The sequence below is a fragment of the Hippopotamus amphibius genome, chromosome 4 (assembly GCF_030028045.1).
Source record: "Hippopotamus amphibius kiboko isolate mHipAmp2 chromosome 4, mHipAmp2.hap2, whole genome shotgun sequence".
Lineage (NCBI taxonomy): Eukaryota > Metazoa > Chordata > Mammalia > Artiodactyla > Hippopotamidae > Hippopotamus > Hippopotamus amphibius.
This window is the reverse complement of record NC_080189.1, coordinates 106,587,066-106,613,498: the sequence shown is the minus strand read 5'-3', so window position 1 is coordinate 106,613,498 and position 26,433 is coordinate 106,587,066. Positions and strand designations below refer to the sequence as shown.

The 26,433-nt window shown below is 50.8% G+C and overlaps 1 protein-coding gene across 1 annotated transcript in view; it reads left to right on the top strand.

Moving 5' to 3' along the window:
• ABCA13 (ATP binding cassette subfamily A member 13) overlaps positions 1–26,433 on the top strand; it is a 324,555-nt gene that overhangs the window by 70,541 nt on the left and 227,581 nt on the right. Inside the window, 10 exon segments of the mRNA XM_057732590.1 lie at positions 362–2,191; positions 5,456–5,565; positions 10,297–10,415; positions 13,969–14,123; positions 14,228–14,236; positions 15,201–15,280; positions 15,961–16,082; positions 22,257–22,451; positions 24,955–25,119; positions 26,076–26,253. Coding sequence (XP_057588573.1) covers positions 362–2,191; positions 5,456–5,565; positions 10,297–10,415; positions 13,969–14,123; positions 14,228–14,236; positions 15,201–15,280; positions 15,961–16,082; positions 22,257–22,451; positions 24,955–25,119; positions 26,076–26,253 — 2,963 coding nt within the window.

The window sequence follows — 26,433 nt, the reverse complement described above, 5'->3', positions numbered from 1 at the left end:
TAAATTTTCATCTGGAATGTATTTGAGCATTTCAACATTTCAGTCAGTATTATCCTCCAATGATGCTACTATAAAGCAAGAAAAAATCACTACAGTTCACCGTTGAACAACTGCGTGGGCCCAGTTATACGTGGATCTTTTCAATAAATATGTACCGCAGAACACCCGATCCACAGTTGGGTGAATCTGTGGATGTGGAACTGCTCACAGAGGCTGGCTGCAAAGTTATACACAGATTTTTATCTACTCTGATGGTTAGTGCCTAAAACCTTTGGGTTGTTCAAGGGTCAACTGTGTATGTTTTCAATCTTTTCATTACTAACAGTGAAATTAAAAAAAAAATATATATATATATTTACAGTTTTGTTCCAAAGGATAAAATTCTAGAAAACTTGAAGCTGGATCGTTTTCTTACCTTCATGAGAGAAGACAGATTGGTGAACATTTTTTCAGCTTTAAACGAGACCATGTATCATCTAATCAAAAGCTCATTTACATTAGACAATGGAGAATTTTATTTTGATAATCATCGAGCACTGAAGTTCATGGGAGATTTATTCCACACTCTTCTAAGGGAAACCTCAGTGAAAAATGAGACTGGAAATAATCTGCAGTTCCTTGTAGTGGTGAGTCAGTTGCTTTCTCACATGAACAGTTCTGAGGACCTTTTCAAACTCAATCAAGATCTCAGGTCAGCTCTTGGCCTTGTGAGAGAAACTTCAGCAGAGCTAGCACAGCTCATGGACACTCTTTCAAACTCTCCTATTAAGGACTTCCCTGCCCTGTACCCTGCCCTCCAGGAAGTTATACTGGCTAATCTAACCCATTTGCTTTCCTTCATAAACAATTCATTCCCCCTTAGAAACAGAGCAACATTAGAAATTACCAGGCGCTTGCTTGGAGTTATCTCAAGAGCCGGTGGAGAGAGTCGTACCCTGGACCCCCTCTTGGAAATGTCTAGAACTCTGACCATGCTGGTGGATAACGGTGTGGAAATGAGAGGTCTTGCCACCTCCATCACCACCACTGTGGACCTTCTTAAGCTGGCCAAGAAAACGTCAAGAAAGGTGGCCACCGTGTTGGAAACGCTTTCTGTCCCCACTGTCAATGACACTGTGAAATTGTTGCACACTCTTTATTCCATTTTGCAGCAAAGTGTTCGAAATGTTGTCAATGAAATGATTACTTTGAAAAAAGCAGATCATTTAATATTGGAAAATATAGATAACTTGTTGATGCCATTTCTTGACTTGGCCTTTGGGATGATTGGAGTCAAACCTAATATTTCTCAAGACTCTGATATTCTCAATATGTCATCTAGTAGCATATTCACATATGTGAACCAGTCCAAAGATTTTTATGGTATTAGGAAAGAAATAGCTGAATTTTTAACTTCTGTGAAAATCAATTTGGGAGACGTGGAACATCTCGTAGCAGCATTTAATAATGGGACACAAGTATTTTCTGTGGATTCTGTCAATTTATGGGAACAAATCCTGAATTGCTTAGTTCCTGTAAAGGACCTCATCAACCACATAGACTTTTTATATTCTAATCCAGTTTCCACTCATAATTTCCCTCAAGATAAAAAATGGAAAAGAACTCGTGAAGTGATCTTGTTTTTGCGTGAAATACTGTCACGAAACAGAACAGGACCAGGGACTTACTTGAGAACGGTGATCGACCTCATCTCAGCAGGACTTTGGAATAAGTTACGGAAGGATGACAAGGATGTTTTTAATCCGTTGCTGACATTGGGTCCGTATCCAAATGACCTTTTAAAAACCGTAAAGACAGTTGTAAAGGCCTTCAGGGGATTGAAAGGTGACTCCAGAGGTGATTTGAGTACAGCTTTGCTTTTTAACACCTCTTTGATTCAGAAGGAAACTCACCAACAACTGCAAGAAGCAGTCCAGGTCGTGTTAAGTAGAGTAGCTCTTGCGAGTAAAGAGCTTCTCCTCAACAGCTCTCAGAAGGCATACTCCTTGAGCCCTTTGTTTCAGCCCATTTTTGAAATTTTTATTAACGCAACCACTGGAGAGAACAGCACCTCAGGAAAAGACGAGAAGACCAAGAAAGAGCTGGTTGACTTTCCTTACATCCTCAAACCATTATCGCGTTTTGAGAAATACTGGAAGGGATTGATTGCATTGGCTGAATACTGGCAAAACTTCTCACTGATTGATCAAAGGTAATAAAACACCGAATTCCTTTCATTTTCCGCCTGCGGTAACTATAAAATAGAACCAGGGTAGTAGTCCTTCCTGAGCTCAGCCTGCCTTGCACTGTGAAGCTGGCTTCTGCATGGCATGACTCAAGCCAAGTCTCTTTTTGCTATTTGACTGTTTGGCGTTCAGATACCATTTGAATTTATTCTAAGTTTTTCCAAAGTAAATTATTTTTTCAAGGGTAAAAACCTGTTATTCTATTCACATGTCCCAAGACTAGATACGTAAGCAGCTTTTCTATTCCCGTGCTCTGGCAGCCAAAGGCCCTACTATTGACATGCAGATAAAAATCTGAGGCCATTCATGTCACACAGAAAACTGTGCTTTCGAGGGTAACGGCCCACTGGACAGGGCCAGGCTTCTTCCCTCCTTAGATTCAACCCAAGCACTGGCTGCCCACCCCTGAATCATGGGTTGGGAACCCCACTCTTGGAAGGCCCAGCGCTGTTGGCCGTCATGCTCTGGAGGTCATCCTCTACCTTAGGATGCGGCCGTGTGCAGCTCTCTCCCAGTCTGTCGCCCCTGTGTGTGTCAGGTGCCTATGCTGCTGAGGCCCAAGGGAGATGGACAGGGACCCCTCACGCGTCTGCCAGGTAGCCTGACCTATTCTCCAGTCATCCTGTTGCCACAGGTGCATCTTGAATCCATTCCTCTTTAATAACTTGGAAGGATTCCTTGGCTAGTGAAGCCTGTGTCTGTTGGCACAGAGGACTCTCGGTGCCTTGGAATTTGAATGCTGGCTTCCGGAGATTCACTGTTTCTGATCCTAAACTGGGTTTGACTTGACACCGGCTCTGGATTTTCATTTGAGCTGGAGGTGGTCCCAGCAACCCCTGCTCTCCACCAGCCCTGCCTTTCAGCCCGATGTTTCCATTTCTCCACGGAGGGAATGTGCACTGTGACCCAGGCCTGGAAACTGGTGGGCTGTGAGCTGGCTGAGTGTGGCACCACGCCGGTTTTTAACCTCACAAGGCTTGGTGCCCAGTTTTATTCTGCTTCAGCGATTTACTTATTCCCACTCTTTCTCCTGTTTCCACTATTCTTCAATCGTGGGCTTCTTGAATGAGGAAGATACAGAAAGTCTAAAACAGAAGATCCCGCTGTTGTGGGTTTAGGGTCAGACCAGCCTGACTTGATTGTGTCTTGGTTCTGCTCTTCACTGACTTTCTGGATCGAGGAGAGTCCTTTAAAGTTCCTGAACCTCCCTTTATTTGTGTATAAAACAGGGATAACAGCGATACCTTTCAGGGCTATGTGAAGGATTCTATGGTAAAATAAACTTCAGATATGCGTTTAGTATGCATATTAATATGGGTTTAAGACATGAAGCACATTAGTAATAAAACAACAACCACAGATACCTAGGCAGAAACATTAGCTTAAAATTGAAATAACAACAACAAACCTCCTAAAACAGTAGAAAGTTTAATTAATGTCCTGAAGATTTACTACAAGTTCCCAGAGTTGAGACTCTCAGATGGCAGAGGCCAGGGATCTAGAGCAAATACGGCAGAGTCACTTTCCCTGCCCCTGCTTCAGTGCCTACAGTTACACAGGGAAGAGAGGCTTGGTCGCCCCAGACCTGAACCCACTGCTTTTTGTCCTCATTTCAGAGGCTGAGAGACCAGGGCCTGGGGCAGCTCTGCTGAATGAGGCCGGCAGTGGCCAGTAGTGGCCGCACAGGGACCGTCAAATACGACTCTTTCCTTCCACGCTCACAACCCTTGAGGCGCAACTGAAATGTAGTCATTAAAATTTCCACCTTGCTTTAAAAGCTTCAAATGGCTTCAGACTCTTTTAATATACAATAAACTGCTGTAACTCTTAAGAAATCATTTTTCATCACCTCAAGCATCCCAGCACCCTGTCCATAAGTGCATTTAATCACCAAACTTGCTCGTGTCCTGATAGGTGCACACAGCCCACCACGCTGGTTTCCAAATTAACTCATGAGAATTTGCAGTCTTTAAGGACTGGCTGGACCTCAGCAACCAAAACGCAAAATCCAGTGAAAGAAAATTCACGTTTGCTGAGGGAGGTGGCCCCGCTCAGCCCTCAGGTGTGTTAAACTAAGCAGGATTGTTCTGTGGTCACATCAGCACCACAGCAGAATGAGAAGTTAAACATTTTTTTCAGAAAGTTTCATTCTTCCTCTGAGGAAAGTAAATTTAGAACAACATGTTGTAGAAATATTGAATTGCATATAAATGAATGAAACTTTGCTATGGTCCCTGGAAGTCATGCTAAGGGCCATCCCAGCGGCCCGGCACCTTCTCGAGTGTGGTCATGTTTTCTTAGACGCGTGATGCTGCCGCATCCGCCCTAGCAAGAGAGCACGGGACTGGGTGACTGAGCACGCCGAGGTGTTGAAGGGGGTGGCCCCTTGAGAGCCGGGCCTGTCAAGGATATTTATTCTCAGGGAACATCCTTGGGCAGCTGTACCCTTAACTAGTTGATGTGGTCCACAGTAAAAAGAAAAAAAAGAAAAAAATTAAAAAATTCTTCTTTTAGAAGTGCTTCCCAGATAATGTTATTTATATGCTCAGTTGTGTCTGATGTTTGGGATGGCTCTGAGCTTTATAAAGGGTATAGAAACTTTAGGAACAAGAGCCATGGGGTGAGAGAGACGAGGGCTGAAGCTCTGAGCTGCTGAGCCCTTTCCATCAGTAGCATTAGGACCGAGCTTTTTCAAGAAGGATTAAATTCCCCTGAGCCGGGGTAGCTTATTACAGAGTTGGTTGGGAGGCTTTTTTCCCACATCACCCAAGCGGACTCCATAAAGACCAACACACACGTGTATACACACATTCATGTACACAGGCATGTGAGCACACACACGTGCACACACACATACTATGACACTTGGGGAATCTGTTTAAAGATAGTCTTCCTTACGTGCTAATTCACTTGTGAAAGTGGGTTCACTTACCCACAGGGAAGATGTAAGAGTCTCCACCTTGGCTTCCTTCTTTATCTGCTGACACCCTTTGGTCACGTACCTTTGCATTTCGAGAGAATGGGCCCAGACAGGAAGAGAGAGCAAATGTCACGTTTGTTGGCAACAAAATGATGCTCTGAACGGAAACAGGAGACCTGCCGTCTCCTAGGCTGTGTCCTCAGATGCCTGTGGAGTGAGTGGCCCAGCAGGGAATGGTTCTTCCACGGGTGTTACGACGTGTCCTCACACAGATCTTCAGCTTTAATGCTGCTGTCTGTTTTCCCCTAAGTGCCGTGGAAGCATGTCGGGCTTTCCTGCAACCTCCGGAGCCCCCAGTCGCCGTGGTGATTCTGCGGAGAGTGGAGAAGCTGGTCCAGCGTGTGCTCGTTCTCCTTGCAGGTGGGCTGCTCAGGAAGAAGGGCTGCTCGGTGGGCAGAGAGATGGTCAGGTGCCCCCAGTTTCTCTTGGGTTCAAGCGCAGCCTCCTGGCCTGGTTTCCAAGGCCACCCTCCCCCGCCCCCCAGGGCTGCGACCTTCCCCATCCAGGTGGATGGCCCCCTCCCTGCCCTGAGCTTGGCTTCTGGACTGTGTCTCTGCTCGTGGAACGTGCTTTCCTGTCTTTGTGACCCGACCTTCAGCTGCATCCTGAGGGGGACCCGGGGCATCTCTTCCGGGAGGAATGCCTGCATCCCTTTTGCTGGCAGCAACCTTGAGTTGACCTCTATCGAATGCAGTATTAACACTCCTATTTCTTAAGTCTCCCTTCCCCACCCAAGTCCCTATTCCTTGAAGGCAGCAACCACGCCTTCCTCTCCTGTGTGTGCCCAGTGCCTGGCACAGAAGAGCCTTTGCATTGACAGCATGTCACTCATTCAGTTCTGTCTCCGTACAGTCTAGCGTACAGTCTGTGATAGTGAGCCGTTAATACCTATGTTGTAAATGAACTCACTGGTCTGAGATCCTGTTTGTCAAGTCCATTACTGCCGATTTCAGTGAAATTTCCTCTTCATGCCATTGCTGAAGGATAGTACTGTGAACTGGCCCTGCACCCTGCCCCAGGTGCACCCGTCACACCATCTCACTCTGCTGCCTGCTTCTGACTTACTCTCAGACCTTGTTATTACTTAGATTATTATTGCTAGATAAGTATTCTTAGATTAAGTGTTATTTCCCCTGGGCCGCTCTTCCTGGCCTCCCCACCTGGGGTTGGGGGCCCTGCGTTAGCCCCCTTGGCCGTGCCCTTCGGGCGGTCAGCTGTGGTCTCCTCACCACCGGGCCTGCCTGTTGATCAGCAGAAACGCAGCGTGTGGGGACTGGACCACAGGAGCTGCTGGCAGACGCTGTTGAATGAACGAATGAGCACCTGCCAGGAGCCTCCCTGCTCCTGTCTCTGTCCCTGGGACTCGTGCCTGCATGCGAGCTGTGGGGTTTCACCCTGACATCCTGGTGGGAATGTCTGGCCGTGGCTGACAGCGGATGGGCCCAGGTGTGTCACTGAACGGTGTGTGGGGCTGGAGGACACCGCGGAGAACTTGTGCAGGTCCAGTGCAGGCACAGCCACGTCCACCGCAGGGAGAGTGGTCGGGGGACCCAGGGTGGTTAGCTGGAGGGCGCGGGTGGCAGAGGCCGAGAGCCTGGAGTGCAGACCAGCCCCCACCTGGGGCGTTAGGAGGAGAGGCCAGCTTTCGGCAGGAACCAGCATGTCAAATACTTTTTAAAACAAATGTAAACAAATGAGATAAATCTTGGTGCTGATGAGAGCTGGGAAGAAGCTAGAACAGGGTGATGTGGTTGAAGGCGAGGGGGCGGGGAGGGCACCACTCTGTGGGGTGACATTGAAGGTGAGGCCTGAGGCGTGAGAAGGGGCTTGTCCGTGCCACTCTCTGGTGAGCCCCCCACCCTGACACCACAGGGCGGGCATCAGTCCCGTGGGTGGGAGGACTGAATGGGTTGACAGGTGGTGCTGGTCCGAGCGCTTCCACTGGGGCTTGTCCACGGGGGCCCAGGCTTGGGGGTCCGCAGTGCCGCCTCCCCAGGGAGGTGAGGACCACCGATGATGTTGGGGCATCAGACTTGGGTGAAGCCTTATTGTCCCGAATGTTTTCATACTGAGGGTGAACTTTGGTCTCACGATAAGTGGAATCATGATAGCTGGTGCCGGGAAAGGAACAGGGCTTGCAGACCAGACGGGCTGGGGGTCACCGGAGCCTCCCTCAGAGGATGGGACACACAGCTGTTTCCAAGCACAGTGAGAGGATTAAGTCAGTGAGGTGTGGACCTGTGGGTGCCTGGCACGTGCTGCCCCCCACGGTGCAGGTTGCCGTGCGCACCGTGGGGAGGTCATCCTGCAGCTTATAGAGGGCTGTTTACATGAAAAATGGTAACTTAGGGTCTAACACAGGCTTAGTTCTAATCCGCTCACTCACTTCTCTTTTGTAATACAAAAGGTTCCTTAAACCCAAGAATAGATGAATCTTTTAGGCTGTGGAACCGGAGAAAGGAGTGAGGCTGGCAGGGGTCGGGGGAGGGGGGAGGCAACGAGAATTCGTTGGTATAAATGAAACCTCAGTCGTCATGGTTTATTTTTTTCTGTTTCCAATTAGAGCTGTTATGCGCATTGGCAGTTCTGTCAGACGTAGAGCGTTACACGTCTACGCCCACATCAGGGTGGCTGACAGATGTTCCGGCATGTGGAGAGCGCTCTGTAGAACGCTTACCTGACGTGATGAACCCAGCCACACTTTAAAGCATAATTATTTTGACATTTCACAGTCAGCTGATATAATGGCTTTTAAATGAATTAAACATTCATTAATACCTGAATTTATATTTATTTAGCCATTCTGAATTGCAGCTGCTAAATTAACATAGCACACTTGAAATCACGTTAGTGGCAGAAAATTACTTTTTAATTTTTATATTTCATTTCAAGAAAACTCAAGCATGCCATACTCAAGCATGACTAACATTTAAACTGTGACTCTCCACTTTCCTTATTAAGCTGCGAGTCCATTCTGTAGTGACAGGCCCAGAAAAGTTACAAGTGCCCACCAGTAAGGATTTGGGGTGGAATGGGCCAGAATGGGCAAGTGCTCCTCTTCCATCACACAGAGGGAATGGCAATCAGATCTGTTACTATGTTGAAAATGAAGTGCTGGCTTGTATGATACAGAATCCACGAGGAAAGTGTCATTTTTCTCCTTTGGATTCAACACTTGAAATATGTTGGGAAAGCCTGTATGGGAGCAGGGTGTGTAGCTTGAAGGCTCTTAGAGCAGAAGGAACCTTGTAGTCATTGCCTTTGACCTTCTGGTTCCCCAGATTGGCAGAGGCCCCGAGAGTGGAGTGACCTGCCCAGGGCCTGGGGTTGGGAAGAAGTCAGAGCCTCTCCTCAGCTGAGAAGCCCATGGGTGTCCTGGGCTGAGGGGAGCAGAGGAGAGGGTCCAAACGCGGATGGGGCTGGAAAGCCTGGGGGGTGTGTCTGATGTGTCCAAATGCCGGGAAGGGTGACTACAGCAGGTGGGAAGGGCCAGGACGTGGGGCCAGGTCTGCAGAGGCAACGTGAGGTGCAGCAAGATGGGCCTGGAAGGTGGGGGTCGGAGGCTTGCATTTTCCGGCCTCGTGGGCAGGTGCAGGATGGCGTCAGAGGCTGGACAGGTGCATCCCCAAAACAGAGGGTCCCTTTATCCTCAGAGGTACATGCTGGATGTTTCGTGTTACCTCACCTCATTCATTTTGCATTTTAATAAGAGATTACTTATATTTTTAGCAATAGGGAGACCTGCTTTCAAAATCAGGGAAATAGCAAGATTAATGAGAAAATAGAAAGAAAGGAGGCATCCGGGAGGTCTGCTTTTAGAAAGCATGACCTTGGGTATATTCTATGTACTCTACATTCTTTGTAGTTTAAAACAGTGTTTAAAAAATAAGTTTTGAGAAACAACGTAAAAATTGTGAGAAGCAGCACTGAATTTTTTCCCTCTAATTGGAAAAATAGAAATTTTGTTACTCATAAAAATACATTTCATTTTCAACTTGAAGCCACTTAGAAGCACGTGCAAGGCCATGTGCGGGGCACCTGGAGGCCCCGGTCCCTCCTCCCCCCACCCCCTTCATTGTGCTGGGTCTGCGCACCTGCACCCGGCCATGGAGCCCGCGGGCCCAGCGCTGCGGGAGGCGGGGGTCCCGGGGCGAGCTCCGGGGGTGGGGGGGTGGGAGCAGCTAGGATGCAGGAGGGTCCTGGGAAGACGGAGAGGCGAGGAGCTCTGGGAGGGGAAGGAGCCGAGGGCGGGCGAGATGGAGGGCGCTGGCCGTAGCATCCGTCAGCAACCCCATCCCTGTGGCTCCAGGTGGAGGCGAATGGGGGAGGGGTGGGCAGAGGGACAGGCCCATTGGGAGGGGGCCCGCATCCTGGGCGTGACCTGGCGGGAGCCGGATGAGGCACAGAGGTGTTAGGAGGGTAGCTGACAGCGGATGGGAGGGCTGCTGTGAGGAGCGAGGTGAGGCCCCGCAGGTGACCTATAAGGGGCGGGGGATGGGGGCCTCCGATCCACCGTGTGTGAGGTACCTTCCAACCGGGGCCCTTCTGCTCGCTCTACTCCAGGCCTGTAGGTGAAAACCAAGACCGTCCTGGGCCAACTGGGGGCCACAGGCACCCTGCCCAAGGGGTGCGGGAGGAGGGGCCGTTGTGGGGGTTAGTGAGGTCTTAACTTCTGTAGGTTCAGTTAGGCCCAGAAAAAAAGTCTTTAATGAATTACATTTGAAGCTCAAAAGGCACAGCTTTCCTCTCATGTTTTTGAACATTCATTTTGATGGTTTAAGAAGTCTTTATGAATCTGTATAATTTTTTTTCTTTGTCAGTATTTAGTTTATTTTTAAAAAATTTTTTAAAATTGGGGTATAGTTGTTTTACAATGTTGTGTTAGTTTCTACTGTACAGTGACGTGGAGTTCCCTGAACCATACAGCAGGTTCTTATTAGTTATCTGTTTTATACATATTAGTGAATATATGTCAGTCCCAATCTCCCGGTTCATCCAGTCTGCATCATTTTGAATCTTTAAAAGATTTTTTGAGAGTGACTGGTTGGGGAGGGCTGTGTACCGATTGCTTCTGTGTGTTTCCCCCTGCAGAAAACCCCGCCCTGACCAGGGATGTCCTGTGTGCCACCCTGAGCTGCAAGCAAGGCAGGATAAGGCTGCTGGTTCTCTCTGCTCTGAAAGGGGTCGTCTTGGTGCAGGACCACTACCAGGTTTGTCATCCTCACTGTCTCAGAGACCTTCATGTTCCTTACGACTGCCCCTGCAGGACAGGGTCACTGTTCCAAGCTTGCTGGCTTGGCCTAAAGCCAAGGGCTGTGGTGCAGAGCTGTGTGGGAAGTCAGGGCCGAAGACTCTGTGTTCATGCACCCGCCCTCTGGGTCCTCCAGCGGCTGCTCGGGTGGGTGACGCAGACTTGGGAGAGCTGGTCGGTAAATGTTTAAGAGTTTTGCAAGTTGGTTCTTAAAATAGACATCATTAATAATCAAATTATATGTGATAAAGTCAAAAACAAAGACTGAATACTCAAGATTTCTCACTTCCTGGTTATTTTAGTATGTTTTACTGTTATCTGTCCTCCTGAGATGATGCATGCCCCTTGAGTCTGTACTCTGTCCACGATGGAGACGTTACCGCCCGTGCCTTCCCCATCCTGCGTTCAGTAACGGTGTGTTGGCTGCTTGAATACATCATGGGGGGAGCATTTGTACCATGAAAATTGGCAGGTGTTGCGAATAGATCTTTTTCCTTCAAAGAGCCGGTTGTTAAATGTTTGCCCGCCCGTCACGGAGTCTGACTGATAGAACACATGGGCGATTGCTTCTTTATTAATTGGGCCAGCATCCAGTAAACGCCCAGGCAGGGCCTCCAGCTGCACCTGGATCTGAGATTGTGACCCACCAGGGCCCTGAGATTAAAGGCCACCGGGCCACAGGCAGGCCTGACCCACTTGGGAACCTTGCCCAACAGCAGAGCGAAGACCTGCCTTTCTTCTAGGTCCGGTTCTGAATATGGCTAATTGCTTTTATAGCTCAAATTATCACATGATTGTCGACAATTCTGGCTGGTGACAGGTCAGTTTTGATGAAGTGCAGAAGCGCCTGTCTTTGGTGACGAAAATAGGATGTGTTCCTCTCAGGATGCAAAGCTTCAGGGCTGGGTCTGCAGTACCAGGGCTTTCAGAGCCAAGTCCTTTGGACATAGAAATCTCCTCCAGGCTGTAGGGTGTGAAGTGCTCTGTGCCCGACAGGCAGGCAGAAGGCACAGCTGTCCGTCTCTAACATCTATGTAAATGTTCTGACGTACGGTTGTCTCAGCGCCAAGTGGAACCCCGTGGTCAGTGAGAGCCTCCAGTGGCTGACGCGATAGGATGAAAGCTCGGGGTGCCCACTCATTACCCCCTTTCACTCGTCGCCCTAAGTGGTAGAAAACAGCCGTAAGGCGCTCCATGGGGATCAGAAGTCACATTAAAACGTGGCAGTACGTGCTCTTCCAGGGTGAGCACAGCTGGAGGAAGTGGCCAGAACTCAGGTTGAGCGGAGGGCCTCCTGTAGCCTCCCAGATCTGGACCTTCCGACCACCCCCTCTCCGCCCCGTGGGCAGTGTTGCATCTGGATGGTCCAGTTCCTGGACGGTTGCAGACCTGCTCCAGCTCGAGAAGGAGAGTGTGTCATGTGGTCTCCGCCTCACTGGCGCCAGGCTCAGGCTTCCCGCCCACACGGCACCTCCCTCCTGGGCCCGTGCCCACGAGGAGGGGCCGGAGCTTTCCCTCCAGTGTCTTTGCTGCTAGGAGGGGGGTGCTCTTTCCTCTCTACAACCCCCTGTATGTCAAGGTTATCACGTTATTACATTTAAGGATTAAATCCTGCTATAGTGGGAGTGTTATAAATGAGTAGAATTAAATTTAACTTGCATAGTTACAAATTATGAGCCAGAGGTGCTTTTCTGTGAGGGAACCTCCCCAAATGCAATACGTTTTGTTCAGCCTGTGTTCTCGGGAATGTCTCCTCGTTTGTACCTGCAGTTCTGACCCGGATGTGTCTGTGCACCTGGGGGCCAGGAGGAGGGCCTCCGTGGAGGGGGGAGAAGGCAGAACTGCCAGGTGTCTGGTGGAGGGTTGGGGACAATTTGGAGAGCTCCCCGCCTGGGGAGGAGAGCAGAGGGTGAGGACTGGAGGGGAGCGTCATCAGACTCCGACGCACAGACTGCACCTGGAAGGGGACCTGGTGTCCACTGGTCTTGCGGATGAACTGCCTATCCCTCCCCATCCCCCCATCCTTTTCCTTCTGCTCTCCTGTGGTCGTGTCAGTGGGGAGGGGTCTCTGAACCTGCCTTAGGGGTGGTGACCATGGGGGAGGGAGCAGCCTGTCCCCTCGGGTGGCAGACGTCTGAGGGTCCAGCAGGCAGAGGGGACTCAGGAGGGGAGGAAAGAAGCCATGTGTGTGGAGTCCTGCCACCAAGTAGAAAATGAAGAGCCTGGCCTGATGGACCCCTCCCCGCCTGCCCACTCCGGGCATCAGATGGACGGGACTCAGCCAAGGCCTTGTGCTCTGCACACGCTGGACCCTGGCGTCCTGCCTACCTTGGTCTCCGATCTCGAGGTTGCATGCTGGTGGTGGCCCCACAGGTGGCGTGAGTTTGGATGCTCAGATCAGGTCCTGAGAAGCTCCCTTGTGCTTGGGGACCCCCGAGGGAGGGACTTGGAGCTCAGGACCCTCTAGTGTGATGCCTCGTGACTTTTCACGTTTAGCTCGCTTGGAACCTACGTTTGTTAGTTCTCTGATCACCTGAATGATTTGTGGTTTTCCTTCATGAGAGTGACCCATGGCAGTTTTGACAAAAATATTTAGAAGTTTTATTTATGAAAATATGATGTGTTGATTTACGTGTGATGCCTTCCCCAAATCACCATAACCTGGGACTATGCTTCCAGCATCAGGAGGAATTGGGTGATGAAATAGATAAATTCTGAAGATGTGAAGTACATGGTATACAGCAGGACTTCATGTCCAGGGAAATGTGTGTAGGTTTATATGTGTGTCTGCTGCTTTTTGGGTTGTTTTACATTTTAAATTACCTATATGTGTCAGTTAATTTTACATCTGATAGTTGTTTTCCATTTTTATCAATTTATAGGTATGTGTATATTTTGCAAAATGATTGATCTTTCGTACAGCTGTTTTTGCTTGTAAAAGGTGCTGGTAAGGTATCCATGGAGTCTTAGAGTCAGTGTCTAGACCAGGGGTTCTTCTGTGGTGCTTCTCAAAGTCCTTGGGGCTGCTCCCCCTGCCGAGGGGAGGCCTGGAAGCTTCCAGGCAGCACTGCAGATCTTTGAGGCAGGCAGACCTGTGGAGAAACACACAGGATTTCTTTTCAGTCATGGGTTTTGTGGCTGTGGACTTTGAAAAGCATCATTGTTGGGGCCAGGAGGCCATTGCCAGGCCCTCAGCTGGGCGGTGCTGGTCCATACTGTGCCCTCGTGTCCGCTGGGCAAGTGCCAGGGCCAGGTGAGGGCCGGGTGAGAGCCAGGCTCTCCTGGTTCCCAGCCGAGGGTTCCTTCCAAAGCCCTGCAGCGCGCAAGGGCAACTGGACAGCATCAGACGGTCTCTGTCGTTTCTGCCGTGTTTCCTGACACCAAGGACAGCAGGCTGACATCCAACAATACACGTGATGCTTGGCGAGGACACACACGCGTCTGGTCTCCAGACTTGAGCTCATACCAGTGAGTATATATGGTTGTAAATGTATCATTGCTATGTTTTCTAGGAGCTGGAAAAGATATGGACCTCTCCCCATCAGCCAAGTTGTGAAGGTCTCAGCAGGAATCTGTCCAGCGCCTTGGAAGGCTTCAGGAGCAGCTTGGAAGATGCCAGCGAGCAGGACTGTGAATGCCAGCCTGGGCCAGCCTCCTCTCCGCACACGTACGCCCTGGCGGGGCCTGCGCCCCTCAGCCTCTCCCTTCGTAAAGACCATGTCCTGCATGTTTAAATTGTGAATTTCAGACACTAATAATTACCATATACAGTTAATATATGTATTAATACATATATTTTCTCAGCAACACCAAAGTTTCCCATGGCTTTAACTTTTTAAATTGTGAACTGTAGGAGCAGCATTAGTGCTAAGGCTAGCTTTATTGGGGATCAAGAAATTGGATCAAAATGTCGAGATTTGAGATTACAATATGATATTAAATATGTTCTGTAAGAACAGTCAGCAATTTTTCAAATTACCTTCATTACTGGATTAATTCTGTTCTGTGTTCTCAAAGTGTGAACCCCCAGAGAGGAAATCAGGGACTTTGTATTCTGCAGATGACTTGTTCATGGGAGGAATGATGTTCCTCTGACATCTTTTTTTTTTCTTTTTTAATGGTTTATTTATTTATTTGTTGGTTTATTTTTGGCTGCGTTGGGTCTTCACTGCTGCACGTGGACTTTCTCTAGTTGTGGTAGTGGGGGCTACTCTTTGTTGCGATGTGCAGGCTTCTGATTGCGGTGGCTTCTCTTGTTGCAGAGCATGGGCTCTAGGTGCACAGGCTTCAGTAGTGGTGGCTCGTGGGCTCAGTAGTTGTGGTGCGTGGGGTTAGTTGCTCCTCAGTGTGTGGGATCTTCCCAGACCAGGGATTGAACCTACGTCCCCTGCATTGGCAGGCGGATTCTTAACCACTGCACCACCAGGGAGGTCCCTCCTCTGATTTCCTGGTCCCCTAATTTCTCATACATTCCATGGTCTAGCCTCTCCCTTTTTCTCACATTTATGAGAAGCTGTTTATTATGCATCCTTACTCCCCTGACCCATCTTGCCGGGTAGGGGCATCCTGATACTAACGGTTTTTCACACATGGAGACATCATGTATCTAATTATCTGAGGAATTTTATGGAAATTCAGTCTTGTTATCTAGCTCATTTCCTGAAACTGAGGCAGTGAAGCCACTCCAGCATTGTTCCTGGTGTTTTATCTTGCCTAAATTAGCTTTAATTTTCTGCCATTTTAGGTTGGCCCAAAGCCTCGAGAAGACTTTGTTGTCTGGGAATCCCGTTATGGCTTTTCTTAGCAATTTCACAGTAGCTGAGGGTAAGTACATAGTTCCTCCAAGTTTGCTTGATTAAATATTAAATTTAGTTTCTCACACAAATGTATTATTAAAAGGAAACATATAAAGGGAGAGTTGTGCTATCTATAGATGATAAAGAGCGATGTAGAGCCTGGCTGCTCTGATATATTTGGGGCTGAGAAGGAAACCCTGCAGCCCTGGGAACCAAAACCAAGAGAGGAGAGAGGAAAGCTTCTGTGGTCTGGGTGTCTCCCTGGCCCTGCCTCCCTGCACATCTGCGAGTCTCTGTTTTCCAGTCTATCCAACCTTATAATTCCTGAAGGCTTCACAGCATCAGCATGTCAAGTCTGAGAAATCCTGGCAAATTTCCTCTTGTTAGGAAAAGTGAGATGAGTTGGTACGGGGAGAGAAGTGAGGTTCCTTGGTCACTGTTCCTGCAGAAGAAACACCTCTTTCTAGAGTAAAGCTTAGCAAGGGAGCAGAAGTACCCCGTAATCTGGGCTTTTGTTCTACTTCTGGTATAAATGGTATCAGTTCCTCCCAGAAGCGTAAGATATGACTTTATTTAGTGCTTATTGTGGGCTGGACATAGTGGAGGAACAGTCCTTTCCGGGTTTTGAGGTCACATCTTGTCTTCACAGTCAGGAAGAGCCCAAACATTTATTACTGTAAGATTTCCTTCCTTCTGATTATTTTTCAGATGTAAAAGTGAAAGATTTGATGCAGAACATCAGCAGGTTAACCGAAGAGCTTCGATCTTCTCTCCACATCTCAGATGAGACTATCAACAGCATTTTAGAAGCGAACATTTCCCACTCAAAGGTACAGTTTGCTGCTCCTCCCGCCCCATGAGCCCTCAGGTGGGGGTCGCTTGTGAATGATGTGAATGGAGGCAGAAAGGAGGTCAGAGGACAAGCTGGCCCCCCGAGGGCATTACCGTCTGCTGTCTTCAATTTCGTAATGCTGTCCTCACTGGGGTTAGAAGGGATAAAATTGGTGATGATACTTATTCCACTGGTTCCCAAACTGACGCACGACAGCCCGGGGACCTGCCTGGGTGACTGTTTCCTTTCCGTGGGGAACAGCCGGGTACAATCTGACAGCACCGCAGGAGCCGCTTAGTGTGACAGCAGCGGGCAGTCAGGCTGTGTCGTCCCCACGGTGGGTGAGGAGCTCTGATGAGGGCCCCAGAAATAAGGGGGTGGGGTCACGGGCTGTGGCGCTGGGCTGGGTTTGCCCACGGAGGGCCGAGCAGGCGAATTTCACCCGGATCCTCAGTGGGTACTTTGCTGAGACAGCCTTTCGGCGCTTGGCGTGGGGGTTACTTTCCTGTACAGACAAGCTCCCAGAAGCAGTAGCCGTGGAGATGGCTCTCCAGTGGCCACTTTACTGACAGTCAGCTGGGCCTCGCTGGACATTTACTTTTACGCTGATGCTTGTTTCCTGGGGCTAAACGCCAGCCTTGACAAGTAGCTCACTTCATCAAGAATTAGCCTGCATTGAGAAAGAGACAGATTAGAAGCTAGGAACCCCAAATTCCAGTGACACTCTCAGGTTGTCTATGGTAAGTCACACAAGTCTTCAAGGAAGCTGTCAGAGGTGGCTTACCGGTCTCCGCGTGTGTGCGGGTGGTGGGGGTCAGCGGGGGGGTGAGGACCCCGCCTCGTCTGCTGCCTTAACTGTCAACGGTGATCAGATCTGGTTTGAAGTCTTTATTCAGGGAACTTGTGACGGGAATGGAGCAGTGAGTTAATCTGAGTAGCCGACCCACAGGGCTGTACGAGGAGGGGAGGGTCGGGTTAGCTAACTTCAGGGCCCTTTTAGATTCAGGGTTACGACCTTCTCTCAGGCTTGAGAAGCGAGCAGCTCCCGCTTAGCAGGCGGCCACTGGGTGTCGCTGCTGCTCTGTCACGGGCGGGCCGAGCCCCGAGAAGGCTGGTGTTCTGAGGTGCCTTTGCCACGCGATGGCTGTGCAGTGCCTTCTACCTGCGCCTGAGTGGCTGGACAGTGAGCTCATTGGCAGGGGCGTTAAAAAAGCTTGCATTCTTGGCATTCAAATACGTAATGAAGTTATTTGCTGTGATACCCAGGTGTATCCACGAACCCACACGTTCTTAGGTCACAAGTTCATATTTGGTAGGTGACACTTTGGGGCCTAAGTTGACAGCACATGCTATGTGTTACTCCGTATTATCTGTCGTGACGTTTCAACGTCTCTCTCTGAGCTTCTCCGCCTCACTTTCAGTCCATGTTGATTCATCACATCAGGTTCCCAGTGCTCCCAGGGGGCACTTTTCGGGGGCATGAGGGCCCCGGGAAAGTGGCAAGAACTCAAGCTCATCCCCTCACCCGAAATCTCCCTTCCTGTTACGTGAGCTCCCAGAACCTGGAGCCCACAGTCCCTGAAGGGAGCGGGTGTTTGTGGGCTGGCTTGCCGGATAAGCAGACACGTATGTGCGGTGAAGTTCCAGAAGCACGTGTGCAGTGGAATTTCAGCGTATAGTGTATGGTGTACCGTGGTGGGGCCGCCGGGCACAGGGAAAAGCTTCTGGCTGTACAGAGTGATGGGACAGTCGCAGGGTGGAGGCTTCAGGCCACAGGCCCGAGGCAGCAGCAAGGGAAGGGGCCCAGCCAGCTGGCCGAGGACCCCGGGACGTCTCTCCCTGCGCTCCGGCCCCGAACACCAGCAGCTCCCGTAAAAACCCGAGTCACAGACCCCTGGACCCTTGGACTGAATCCCCTCCACCCGCCCTGAGACGCAGCGGGCGCGGCAGTGCCCTGTCCTCGGCTCAGATCAGCAGTGGCCTCTTCCCTCTCTGTTCCAGGGAGGTCGGGGAGTCAGCACCAGACAGACCGAGAGGGCGACCGGAGGGCCTGTCTCCCCTTTATCCTCCACGACCGAGCTTGCTTGAGGGCCTGGGAAGACAGGGCTCCACCCTGCTCAGCAGCCAACCCCACCCCACCCCACCCCAGGCTCTTATGGAGGGAGGTGGGGGAGGGGTGCCCAGAGGGCTCCTAAAGGGAGAAGGTGTGTGAAACCTCATCCTACTTCCCTTGGGCGGAAATGAATGCCTTTGGTGGATTTGGCCTAATTTCTGTCTCTAATAACTCTGCCTCCAAAAGAAAAGGACTTTGTATTGGTCTGGCCCGTTTACGGTGACTCTGTCAACGTGGTCTTGGCAGTTGCTGTTTTCTTGAAGGACTCGTGGAGAACCCAGGATCAGAGTTCACAAGAGGATTGACGTTAGTATCTGTCAGTAGTTTCTACAGCTTACTTTAAGGGATAAAAGTAAGGTAGTTTTCACTTCTTCCCTGACTTTTTTTTTTTTTAAGACTTTTATTTTTGGATACGGACCATTTTAAAAGTCTGTATTGAACTCCTTACAGTATTGCTTCTGTTTTATGTTTTGGTTTTTTGGCCACAAGGAATGTGGGATCTTAGCTCTCCAACCAGGGATCGAACCCACACCCCCTGCATTAGGAGGTGAAGTCTTAACCACTGGACTGCCAAGGAAGTCCCCCTCCCTGACTTCTTAAATACTGTGGGTAGTAGAACTGTTATCCTGTCTGAAGCCCTGGGAGGAGGGAGTTAGGGCTAGGGTTTGGGTTTAGGGTTAGGGTTCGGGTGAGGGAGGAGGAGAGGGAGGAGAGGGCACTGGGATTGGGACGGAGGGCCAGGCAGGAGTGGGGCTTCCCTCCAGTCCTGCAGCTAGTGGGTGCCTGTCCCGTGGGCAGGCACCCCGTTACCCCACCAGCCTGTGGACTTGGGGTGGGGTGGGGGCTGAGGGCAGGGCAGGGATGCAGGATGCTGGCCCACAGACTTCTCGGGGGAGTATATGGAAACAGAGAAGGAATTTACTGGCTCAGCTCTCTCTCTCTCTCTTAAATTTACTACTTTTCAATCAGTAAACCCATCTAATTCTTATTCATCTTTCTTCAGATTTCCTGTAAGTCAGAACTCCGTTTTGCTGGTGGCCTCCTGTATAACGGGTGTCACTGGGCGAGTGTCTTCTGTGATGGTCTCATTTGCTCTCCCTTTGGAACACTCTGGGGTCTTATTACCACCTGTTTGGCACAGATGGATGAGCTGAGACTCACGGTGTCGCTCGCCTCTGGGAGGGTACACAGAGGGGCTGGAGCTGCCCTTGTCCTGCACCCTTCCTGAGCCCTCCCCGCCGTCTTCCCACTGTGTGTGGCCACAGCCCTTCCAGACGGTCCTCAGAGCCGTCTCCCGCCCTCTGGTCTCATTCCCCTCCAGGCCTCTTCACCGGCCAGCAGATCCGAGCTGATGGGACCCTGGGAGCAAGGCCCCTGCTGCTCTCTGTCCAGTGGTATCTGACCCCACTTCTGCGCCACAGACCCTGACGTGGCGCAGTCACCTCCCCCGTTCTCCACCACCTCTGTCCGCGTTCCTTTTCTACACATAATTAGGATGAGAACACCGATCCCTGCCAATCCTCTGCACCTCTGAGGCTCCCATTATCAGCTGGGCAAAGCTGCGACCAGCTCTGAGGTGCCGCTCTGAATACAAGTACGGTTTTAGCAGATGCCAGTAAACAAACTCCTGCTAAAGATGCAAACACTCTCCTAGGGATCATTTCCACCTTTACAGGGGGTCTGTGAACTCAGATATCTAATCATCTGAGTCTGTGTGTGTGCGCGCGTGTGCGTGCTGGGGTCACAGTGGTGTGAGTGTGTGTGTGCTGGGGTCACAGTGGTGTGTGTGTGTGTGTGTGTGGGTGCTGGGGTCACAGTGGTGTGTGTGTCTGAGTGTGTGTGCATGCTGGGGTACAGTGTTGTGTGTCTGAGTGTGTGTGTGTGCGTGCTGGGGTTACAGTGGTGTGTGTCTGAGTGTGTGTGCACGTGTGCTGGGCTCACAGCGGTGCATGTGAGTGTGTGTGTGCGTGCTGGGCTCACAGTGGTGGGGAGCCGTCTGCCCTGGATCCCTGGTGCCCGGAAGGTTCCCAAGCCCGCCGTGGACGTGTGGGGAAGGCATCTGCCGTGTGGCCTCTGTGTGTCTGATCACGGGCTGCGGCAGCTGAGTGAAGCCTGAGCTGAGAGATGCCCGTGTGACTTTAAAACGGATTCACTCGTGGTGTCTCCAACCCAACAAAACTGGGTATTATCTTTTTCTTATTCCTGCCTGGTTCAGTTGCCTTTCAAACAGGGTAAATTAAAAAAAGGTCACAGTAAAATTAAAAAGTACGGAGTAAAGTGAGGAAGCACAGAGAAGGCGTGGAAGCATGCACGCTGCAAGGCCGCTGCTCTGTGTGTGGTGTGACTTGTGGGGTTTTTTCACGATGGCACCAGGACCTCCCCGTTGGTTAGAAGAGGTGTACACAAGCTCTGAGAAGAATGTTTGCCCTGGGGCTGAATTCTACGTGATGCGTGGAGGACGATCCTGCTTGGGGACCGCGGGTGATGCTGAGGTGGGGGCTAAGGCCAGGACTGCGTCGCAGGGGCAGAGGGACCCTCGCCGGCCGGTTCTGGTTGGTGCTCACTCGAGACCAGGAGCAGTGATGCCAATTCAGGGAAGACTTCCACAGAAGCCCTTTGTACAGAACGGATCAAAGAGGGGCTTCCCTAACCAAAGCAAAGGGTGGATGTGCACCGCCCTCTCCTGCCTCCTCTTTGAAACCGTTCCTCAACCAAAGGCATCCACCTTCCCTTAGAGAGACCATGCTGGCAACAGTGGAAATAGGAAATGTTTCTCAAGGTACGTCTGTACCACATACGTCCCCTATGGAAAAAAGGGCTTTTGGTTAATTACGTGTGGAAACACAACATCTCTCTGTCAAAGATTCAGAATGTATGTCAGCATATTAGACTGTCTGTGCATTTGTGATGGTTAATTTATGTGTCTATATGTCTGGGCCATGGTACCCAGGTATTCGGTCAAATACCAATCCGGACGTCCCTGTGAAGTTATTGTTTGGATAAGATTAACACTGAAATCAGTAGACTCTGAGTAGACTGTGCTTCTTAATGTGGGTGGGCTTCATCCAATCAGTTGAAGGACTAAGAAAAAGGAAAGCGGTTCCCCTGGGAAGAGGCTGCTGGGGCTGAGCTGTCACACCCCTTGCTGATGTCTCGCTGGGTCTCCCGACGGCAGGCCACCCTGCAGGTGTTGCCAAGCCCCACAATGGAGTGAGCCAGCACCTCAAAGTAATCTCTCAGAACATGCACATCCTGTTGGTTCTGTTCCTCTGGAGAACCCCCATTAACCCATGCTGCTGTTTCTCAGTGACTTGGGGGAGTTCTTTGGCACTCCATGAAGGTATCTGATGACTTCTTCCTGCTCACAGGGCTCCCGCTCACAGAGGGGCTTGCTTGGCCCGAACGTTTCGCAGTAATCACACCCATCAGAGTATAAACACAACAGGAAGCCTGTTTTTTAAAAAATTCTGCCTTATGATTTGTCATGTTACAAAGCTCGTTCATTGAAAGTCATCCTTAGGCAGAGACACAGCTCCGGCTTTCACGCAGGCAGCAGTGATGACCAGACACCAGCACAGCTGTCCTCTGTCCCTCCTTTTCAGTTTATTTGCTTTTTGTTCTCAAAAATGATAATGAGCTTGGAAATCTGGTTTTCAATTTGGAGATGGAGGAGAAAAAAAATAGTTCACACTGATACCAGTGGAAAATGAAAACTGATAACCTGAGAGCAAAGGCTAAGATTTAATGTCGGGAGAAGGAGACACAGGAGATTCTCCTGAGAACATCGCGGGTGGAGGGCAGGATGCAGGGCTCGAGCTGCTCCCAGGTCCTCACACAGGGCAGGTTGCTTGCAGAGTCAGGGAATTATGTGGTATTTCAGAAACCTTTCCATTCGAAGTGTTTGAAATAGAACAGAAGTTTGGGACCCATGAAATCATAGGCGATTCCTCAGCGTTTTGGGAAATGGGCTTTCGAGGGCCGCGTCATCAGGGGGAGCCCTCAGTCTGGGGGCTGCATGTCTCAGGTGTAGTCACGCCCGGCCCACGTACTTTGACACAGGTTCTCTCGAGCGCCCTGACGGTGGCTTTGTCTGGAAGGTGTGATGGGGATGTTCTTCGTCTGCTGCTCCGGTTCCCTGAGGATGGAAAGTCCGGGTCCGCAGCGAGGGAGCTGTGCGGCCTGCCCCGGGCCCAGGTGTTTTCTCTGATTGTGCTGATGGGTCGGAACCTGGACCTGCGGAATTTCGTTTACAAAGTAAGGGGCAGATGGCTGCGGGGCCTGGGGGCCCTATGGGGATGAGTCCGGGGGCAACAGGGCAGGTGCAGGCCTCGCAGCCTTGGGGCGGGGCTCGGAATCTGGGGTGTTCAGGAGACTTTCTGGGGTCCTTGGTGTCAACGTGCTCAGCAGGGAAGGACCAGCTGTCAAAGTCCCCACCTGAGCCCAGGGCCAGGCTCCCTCCTCTGTGACAAGCGCTTGCCTGGAGTTTACCTGGGAGGCTGAGTTCTGCTGGCCCCCGCACCCAGCACCCCCTCTGAGTTAGAGCTGCTCCACTGGCCTTGGCTGTGGCCTCCACGTCCCCCTGTCATGTCCTGGGGCACATGGGCTCTGTCCCACGAGGGGACGTGCTCACCTCTGCTGGGGCCTGTCCAGGAGGAGGTGCACAGATGGGGGGGACACGGGGCAGCCCCTCCCTGGGTGAGCCAGCTTGTTCCCTGCCCCCCACATGGCTGCCGGTGCCCGGCGAGGGGGGGTGGAGGAACCGAAGGAGCTGAAGGTGCCTGAGGGGACAGCTGCCCGAGGGCAGGCCCAGCGACCCTCCGCAGACAGGAGTCACGCCTGTGGGCTGCACGCTGGCTCCCGGCCTGGCTCACGTGCTCTTGGCTTTACCTCTTCTAGAAGTTGCTCATCTTCCGGCCTCCACTGTTAGAGTATTTATTTGTGTTTCCAGAGCCTGCATCCTTGACCCTTAGGGACTGTTTCCCTCCAGGTTTCTCCCCAGGGATGGATTTGCTGACACCTGGGCTGATCAGAGGTGGCTTTAGGTGCTCCACGTCCGGGAGGACAGTTTTGGGGCTCAGGAAAAGCCATTCCCACCAGTGTCCTTTGTGGTCTCCCTCTCTCTTCAGTTACTGCAAGAATCCAGTGGGTGAATTGGATTTTACACACACACATGCACACAGAGATACACATGCACACAGAGATACACACGCACACAGAGGCACACATGCTGAGGACGAAGATTAACTTCAGAATGAGAATTCTGAAAATTTCAGAATTTTCATTTCAAACCCATAAACAGGAGGATGAACGTTTCCTAAAGGTCCCCACGATTTGCAAGACCACCTCCACCGTGGTGGGATCCGTGCTGGCAGCTCACGGTCACGTGCTGCAGTGAGTCCTGCATCCCCTCCGCACAGCGGCTCTTCAGCTTCACCGTGGGCACCACCAGCGGCCAGTTCTGTTAGGTGCACAAAAGCCACTGATTTGAAAGTGGTGCTTCTCGGGCCCAGATAATTACTTTGGCAAAGGCCATCAGGATGAAATACTGATGGTTGGAGTCAGTCTCCCAGACACGATGAAGTCGGCACCACCAGCTCCTGTCCGTATGGCTCTGGGGAGCTGATTGGTATGCTGTGTCGCCGTCCAGACGCACACAGAGCCACACCAATGCCGGGGGCCCAGCAGGCTCTGCTCACTCCTGGGTCCCCTTGGCTTGCAGTGCGTCTGCTTCACAAAACGCCATTTGCGGTTAACGTCCAGTGCGCTTCTCTGGCCCTTGGTGCTGGGGCTCAGTGCTGGTCACGCCCATCAGTCAGCGTCCCCGAGGGCCGCTGCTGATGTGCAGCTGCAGTTAGAAAGGCGAGTGGGAAGGTGACAGGAGCCTGCGCACCTCGCTCCTGCCGCGGGTGTCTCTGTTGCCTTAACTGATGACAGTCACATCATTATTCTCGGAGGGTCTGTGAGACAGAGCTGGGGTCGTGGTCCTGCAGGTCAAGGGCAGAGTGGCAGGTACGGAACCCTGAGGAGCCAGATTTCTTTCCCCTATAGGTTATTATTATACAAAATATTGAGTAGAGTTCCCTGTGCTAAGAAACCAGTATTGCCAGAGGCTGTTCTGGTCCCTGTGGCCACATCAATGACCACGACAGGCAAAAATCCCTACCTCTGTGGAATTTACATCCCCAAAGAGAGGATGCAGTTAATAAGTAAAGCAGAGTATGTCAGTGGTGACAGCACAGGTGGGTCCCAGGACCAGGACGCACCCAGGTTGCATTCCTGGCCCTCATCTTCCTACTGTGATGGTGAGGAAAGCCCTCGAGTCTCTCTGAGCTGTTTCTTTATCCACAAAACCGGCACCAGCTCATGGCCCTCAGGGGTTAGGAGGGCGGTCGATGTGTGTGCTGTGACACAGGGAAGCAGTAGGTAAGTGGAAGCCGTTTCACACCTAAAGGTGTTTTTCTCTTGACCCTCCTCTTAAATTTCCACTGCGGGCACCTCAAAGACAGAAAAAAGTATTCTGAAAGTGATCTGAATTTTAACAACAGATCACATCCGCTCCTGGGTTATGTTCTGACAGTGCTGGTGCGGTTGAGTGTGCTCCCAAAACGGAGCCAGTGGCAAGGACTTTATCCGGCACGACAGAGGCGTCTCCAGGGTCAAGGCAATAAGTAGCGCTCTCGCTCTCTGTACCGCTCAGACGGTGCTCGTGAGGGACCAGGCCCGGCGCTGCTCACGTCCTGTTGTGTTTCCCTTTGAGACGCTGCTCCCCAAGGAAGCCAGCGGCCTGCTCAGCTCCCTGCTGGACGTCGTGAGCGGCCTCAGCCACCTGCTCCCCAGAGCTGGCCAGGTCCTCGAACACCTTCCTGGATTCCTCCGTGAACTTAAGATCACTGCCTTGCTGGACGCGCCCGACTTCCAGCAGGTGGGTGCTTGGTCTTGGCCCCGGGGAAGGTGCAGACTTGCTCTGTCTTTGTATTTGCTCCTTGGCCTTTCTTTCTCTTCCAATATCTAAAATGTGCATTTGATGACAAAGCACGGGGACGAGGGTCCCTTTCAGCGGCTCTGGAGGCCTGGGGTCTCCTTCAGAACCTGAGGAAGCAGACCTGGGGATGCACGTCCACACACGTGGAGGCGGCAGTTCATGCATTTTCTGTGATGTCAGAAGCCACTGAATTTATTATCCGCGCAAAGGAGGTTCCAGGGCCTGTTTAACTTCACTCAGAGACTACATTGCTTTCAAAAGCGTTAAGGCATTTATTTGCACGCAGATTATTTGCTTAGAGATTACAGGTTGTTTGCTTGTAAATACGAACACGAAGTTAAATGAGGTTACTAGCCTGATGTTCGTTTTGCTTGGACTCTCTCTGCCTGGAATGGAATTGGTGGGGGAGGGGGTCGTGTGGGGGCCTGAGGAGGGGGAGAGGCAGGGGGAGGGGCAGATGGCGCGTCCTTGGTCGTGCCTCCAAGGCGGGATGCGGGGTGTTCCTCAGCTGAGGCGTGAGCTGATAGCCCTCAAGCATCTGGGAAATTTGGCTGTAGAGACACATATTCACACTATTAATTAGTCTGAGTTAGTGATGTTTCATGGACTAATAATTTATCACTGGGCAGACAGCAAAGATTAGCTGGTTGTGTGTGTGTGTGAGAGAGAGAGACACACACACACACACACGCACACACATTTGTCTCTTCAACCATGTGGACCAGAAAAATCATTGCAGGGAATTGCATAGCATTTCAAGAACAGAAAAGACTAAAGCTGAGATTCCATACCTTCAACTTGGTGATGACCTTACATACTCAGTTGGAGGAGGGAGCCTGTGATAGAGTCACTCTAAGCCACTGTTTGCCTGCAGTTTATTTTTCTTATGTTCTCAGGCTTCACAAAGTCACCAGGCCAGAAGTTCAGCCTTTGGTTCTTTCCGGTCTTTGATGAAGATGGTTTGCAAGGACCACGCATCTTTCTTTAGCAACTCTGACACCTTTCTTAACTTACCTAGAGTTAATGAACTCTTAGGAGATGACAAAGAAAAATTCAACATTCCTGAGGATGCAAGTAAGAAAACAGTCATTGATGTGTGTTTAGATGAATTTGCATTTGGATAATTAGCCCTGCTTTACATAAGGTGTTCTGTCTGTGTTGAAAGTGGGTACATATTTCCAAGGAATTTATTACCTGCACTCTCCAACCTGCATCCTTTGTTTTCTGTAAGGTGAGCAAATGCTGGCATCGCAG